Source organism: Phaethon lepturus, unplaced genomic scaffold (assembly GCF_000687285.1).
Source record: "Phaethon lepturus isolate BGI_N335 unplaced genomic scaffold, ASM68728v1 scaffold12672, whole genome shotgun sequence".
NCBI lineage: Eukaryota > Metazoa > Chordata > Aves > Phaethontiformes > Phaethontidae > Phaethon > Phaethon lepturus.
This window is the reverse complement of record NW_010524203.1, coordinates 5,248-11,125: the sequence shown is the minus strand read 5'-3', so window position 1 is coordinate 11,125 and position 5,878 is coordinate 5,248. Positions and strand designations below refer to the sequence as shown.

Here is a 5,878-nt window from a genome sequence, read left to right as displayed (position 1 = left end):
TGACAGGGCAGGGCAGGGGGGAAGAAAAACCCCAAACATATTCTAAAATCACAGGATGGTCAAGGTGGGAAGGGATCTCTGGAGGTCATCTGGTCCAAATCCTGAGTAGCTCAAGCAGGGCCACTCAGGACCATTTCCAGATGGCTTCTGAATATCTCCAAGGAGAGAGACTCTACAACCTCTCTGGGCAATCTGTTCCAGTGCTTGGTCACCCTCACAGTAAAAAAAGTGTTTCCTGATGTTCAGACAGAACCTCCTGTGTTTCAGTTTGTGCCCATTGCCTCTTGTCCTGTCCCTGGGCACCACTGAAAAGAGCCTGTCTCTGTCATCTTTGCACTCTTCCTTCAGGTATTTATATACATTGATGAGATCCCTCCAAACCTTCTCTTCTCCAGGCTAAACAGTCCCAGCCCCCTGACTGGTGCAGAACAGGAGTATACCGCTAGTTACTGGCCTGCAACTAGACTTAGTGCCACTGATAAGCACCCTCTGGGCCTGGATGTTCAGCCAGTTCTTAGTCCACCTCACTGTCTGCTCATCCAGCCCATGCTTCATCAGCTTCTCTATAATGATCTGTGTCATCAGGTTCCTGTCTCCTTCAGCAGCAGGCCCATATTTTCCCTAAAGACTATCCTTTTGTTGTCTACATACTTATAGAAGCCCTTCTTGTTTCCTTTGATATCCCTCACCAGATTCAACTCCAGGTGGGCTTTGGCTTTCCTAACCATGTCTCTGCAAGCTCAGACAGTGTCTCTATATTCCTCTCAGGATAACTGTCTCTGCTTCCACCTTCTGTATACTTCCTTTTCATATCTGAGTTTTTGTCAGGAGCTCTTTTGTTCATCCATGCAGGCCTCCTGGCATTTTTGCTTGAGTTCCTGCTTGTTGGGATGGAATTTTCATTCACTCTTGAAGTGTCTTACATTAGAGTAGAAAGATAAAAGTCTTGTCAGAATGAAGTTATTTGAAGACCCATGTCTTGGAAAACTCTGGGGCAAGAAATTATTAAAACTTTGTATCTTTTGAAAGCAAAGTCCTTGGTAGAAATTAGGGAATCTATTTTCTCCAGTCATTTGAAATAGTACCAGTTATGAGCCAGACATGCTCCAAACATTTAAGAAAGAGGACCCAGGCTGAAGAGATTTGCAAAAATGTGTCAGACTAATAATATTAGTAAATAAGTGATAACTTTACAAAATTTGACTAAATTAACAGGTTTATTTCAAAATCCTCAGAAAAATATATTATCCATAATCATTGGTACATTATGGAAAGATCTAGTGTATTGTTTACACAAAAATAAAGCCAATAGATAAAATCTTTACTTTCAGTGACAAAATAGAAGTAACTTAATTTAATATGGAAGCTGATACTATATTTTTATGATATAACATTCAGTTTGTGCTCTGTTAGGAACAAGATGGAAGGGCAAAGTTTTGGGGGAATTTCTGTGTCGAGCTAAAATGCAATATTCTGTCTCAGAAATGCAATATCCTATCCCAGAAATTTTTATCACCTTTCTGGGAACTACAAGTCAAACACAGCTATGAACTAGATTATTGTATGTTTGAAACTCTATTTTTACCTTGTTTGCCACATCTCCAAAAGTCAAGTTTGTCAGAGCCATTCCAGCATACCTCCTTAATGTAACACTATAGTGGTCATTTGTAAGTCCATACATTTCACAATCCACTTGCAACAGTTCTGCAATGGTCTGCAAACCTCCTTTTAAAATAAATAAATAATGAAATGAATATTAATAAACAATACTACTACTAATAATAAATTTCAATCCTAATATCAAGAATACAGTATACACACATCAAGGAATAAATTGCATTCATATGTACCGAACACATCTCAAACATCTGAAAACCAAAAGGCTCAGAAAGGTAAATAATAATTTCTTAAATACACTGTTAAATGTTGACTCTGGATCTTGATTTGTGTGCTTAGTACAAGATGAAAGGTATGGTAGCATGGTGTTGAGATTTTGGGGGAAGATGAGAACAGACGCATTTATGAAGCGGTAAGAAGCGCACCCATCTTTTAATTCCACCCAGTCAAAATCACATTTGACTGATGAACTCACATTAGTTACATAAAAATTTATTCAGTAAATCTGATAATTATTAATTTAATAATTATTATTACTGAATCTTACTATCACAGAAAAAATACATATTTTTAAATACTTTTTTTTCATTGAGAATGAAAAGTGGCAAATTAAGGAAACTTGCGTGCACAGAATTCACTGAAGATGGACTAAAGCATTCAGGATGTTATACAGGAACCAATTTGTTTAACTCATGATGCAAAAAAACCTCAGAAAGTAGTCTCCATTAGAAGTCCAATACTTCTAAAATTGCAAATATTTCCAGGATACGAATACCCTTCCAAAAATCACAGCTCATGCCAGATATGAGAGTAACCTGTCCACTAGGAAATAGTCTAGCTATAAGTTCATTTAAACTGCATCAATCAGAGTTTAAACTAGTGGTTAAAAAAAGCGCCACATATTCAGTGAGGTATACAAGAAAGGAATGTCCGCATTTTCAGGAAGCATCTCAAAGGAAGTTAGAGAAACACATTTAGTCTTACCAAGCTCATTCATGGCATGCCTATGTTCTTCATCAAATGAAAGTTTCATCAAAACACACACTGCAGGACAGATTTGATGGTCGACTGGAGCTGGCACTGATTAGGAAATAAATAGGTAACTATTAGTATTTCTTTGGTGAATAATTTTTTCTAGATCATAAGCTTTCCAAAGAGAATCAAATCTTAAAATAAATAAAGTGCAGTTTTTTTCAGGGTTTATATCTTCCCAGTAACTCAAGAAGAGACAGTTAATTAAGAACATTACTAATAAATATGAGTACACAGAGGCTTGAATATGTGCACATACAACCAGGATTACATATATTACTAGAAATATACTTGAAGTTGAAAAGACTCTTTATGGAAAAGAATTTAGGGAGAATTCTGAATGTATGTATTACATAAAAATTATGACTTCAAGTACAAAAAATTATCTAATTAATTTGGAAAAATAATAATCTTAGTGAAACAAATCAGTAAGTTTAAAACTTCTGGCATCATTAAATAATACAACACCTAAGGTGAAACTGTTTCTTTGAGTGTTATGTCCTTATGAATGGTTAATTAAGCCCTTTGTTTCATAACAGAACTTTTTAAGTTCATAATTTTGTGAGCTACTTTCCCTAAAGCACAAATTGGTACATCTTATTCAGAGATCCACTTCTACAAAATGATTCTTGCAGTAAAATCCAACATCCAAAACAGAGCCCACTGATTTCAGTAGTACTTCTGATATAGATGTCTACAGCATATATTTACAAAATAGCAACTTTAATCCTCCCTTACTTCAGAAAAGCAGTTATTGAGTGATCCAGAAGGTTACTTCTTTTTTAAAAAAACCCAACTGTTATGTGAGAAAACTCCAATTCACTTAAATTGTCAATTCTTTGGTATTTTAACACTGAGCTATTTCTTATGCACATTCTAGATAATAGTTCACATTTTACTGAATAGACTTTCTAGATGAAATTTAGATGAAATCTTCTGAACACATCTGAATGAAGAGCAAATTTGGATTATTTATTTAGATATATTTCATTATCCATTCAAGTGTAAAATAAAAATGAGTATAAATTTATGTTTAATTTGTAGATTATAAATATTTTTATATTGTTTTCACTACAATTGTATCTGGAAAGCATACCAAAGCCTATGATTTAAAGAACAAGTTTATAAATGAGATATCATATCTATAATAGATACTATTTCCTGATACTACCTCAACTTGAATATACATAAATAAACGAATAAATATAAAAATAAAATAAACCTTACATACATTCAACAAGAAGTCAGATTAAAGCTGATTTTTTTGTAAATTCTCTGCTTTCAAAATATCTTTTAAACATCTTTATACAGATTACAGAACCTACTTGGGTTTTTGTCTTGGTCCATGCCTTCTTCATGTGCCTCCTGCCATTTCCAACACGTTTCACAGTAAGCAAGGATTTGCTCCAAGAGATGAAGCACACGGATTTCCCGTCTGCCTCGCTTATCATCAGGCTGGGAGTGAATGATGTTATGCAGTGCTGCGCTGGCTCTGGCACGGGCCTCTTTACTACCACGGGAATTTCCTAACAACACAGAGTCTTTATCATTGCCATGTAAAAGCTGGATGAGGAGAGGAAGACATCCAGACTGACGCATAGCTATGCAGCTGTCTTGGGAGCTAGACATTGCTAGCAATGTTCGTGACATGTCATCTTTATCATGAGTACCAAGCATCGACAATAATGAATACACCATTTCCACCTGCAGGTCAAATGATTTTAAAAATACAATTACATTTTAAAAATACATATAAAACTAAAACAAAGTTCTCAATAGCATGCATGAGCAAAAAAGAAAATTTATTTATATAATGGTGCAAGAATTTCATACAATCATAGAACCATAGAATGGTATGGGTTGGAAGACAACATCTAGTTAGTTCCAACCCCCCTGCCATGGGCAGGGACATGATCAGGTTCCTCAAAGTCCCATCCAACCTGACCTTGAACACTTCCAGGGATGGAGAATCCACAACTTCTCTTGGCAACCTGTTGCAGTGTTTCATCACCCTCATTGTGAAAAATTTCTTCCTTATATCTAGCCTAAATCTACCCTCTTTTAGTTTAAAACAATTACCCCTTGTCCTGTTGCAACAGACCCTGCTAAAGAGTTTGTCCCCATCTTTCTTATAAGCCCCCTTTAAGTATTGAAAGGCCGCAATAAGGTCTCCCCGGAGCCTTCTCTTCTCCAGGCTGAATAACCCCAACTCTCTCAACCTTTCTTCATAGAAGAGGTGTTCTAGCCCTCTGACCATTTTCATGTCCCTCCTCTGGACCCGCTCTAACAGGTTCATGTCTTTTTTGTGCTGGGGGCCTCAGAAATGGATGCCATACTCCAGGTGGGTCTCACAAGAGTGGAGTGGAGGGGGAGAATCACCTCCCTTGACCTGCTGACCATGCTTTTTTTTACATTTACACAGCCCAGCATACAATTGGCTTTCTGGGCTGCAAGCATACATTGCCAGCTCATGTCCAATTTTTCATCTACCTCATATCCTGAAGTCCTTTCCTGCAGGGCTGCTCTCAACCCATCCACCCATCCATCCATCCATCCATCCATCCATCCATCATCCAGTTTTGTACTACTTCGAAATAATTAAATAAACACTATTAGTTCTTCACCATTTATAATCTTAATAAATCTCACTTAGTGGTTAAATGGCTAGAATGTTAATTATATCTAACTGTATTAATCTGCAAGACTAATGGCAAAGACTTCTAACTTGCCACTGCACACAAGGATTAAAGAAACATACTAATCAAAGTGCTTTAGTTTGGGAATGCAGGAATATATTTAAAATTAATTTGATCTCAGAAGAGTATGTTCTGTATGAATCATACTTTCATGAACAGATGCTCTTCAGTGAAAAATTTGATGTATGGCATTAAATACAGTTACTCCAGACAAGACTGTTTACATGAATTTTTAACATACATTGTGCTAAAAAAACTTACACATTATATTGGGTTTGCATGGCAAGGTTTTGGTAGTGGTGGGGGCTGCAGGGGTGGCTTCTGTGAGAATTTCCTAGAAGCTTCCCCTGTGTCCAACAGAGCCAGTGCCAGCCAGCTCCAAGACAGACCCACTGCTGGCCAAGGCCAAGCCAATCAGCGATGGTGGTAGCACTTCTGGGATAACATATTTAAGAAGGAGGGGGAAATGGCAAGCAGCAATTGCAGCTGGAGAGAGGAGTGAGAATATGTGAAACAACTCTGCAGACACCAAG

The 5,878-nt window shown here is 37.0% G+C and overlaps 1 protein-coding gene across 1 annotated transcript in view; it reads right to left on the bottom strand.

The window, feature by feature from the left end:
• Positions 1 to 5,878, bottom strand: part of LOC104617129 (adenomatous polyposis coli protein-like) — a gene marked incomplete at both ends in the record, with an annotated part of 9,801 nt that overhangs the window by 1,493 nt on the left and 2,430 nt on the right. Inside the window, 3 exons of the mRNA XM_010282365.1 lie at positions 1,586 to 1,725; positions 2,602 to 2,697; positions 3,975 to 4,353. Of these exons, the coding sequence (XP_010280667.1) occupies positions 1,586 to 1,725; positions 2,602 to 2,697; positions 3,975 to 4,353 (615 nt within the window). The remainder of the gene's footprint in view (positions 1 to 1,585; positions 1,726 to 2,601; positions 2,698 to 3,974; positions 4,354 to 5,878) is intronic.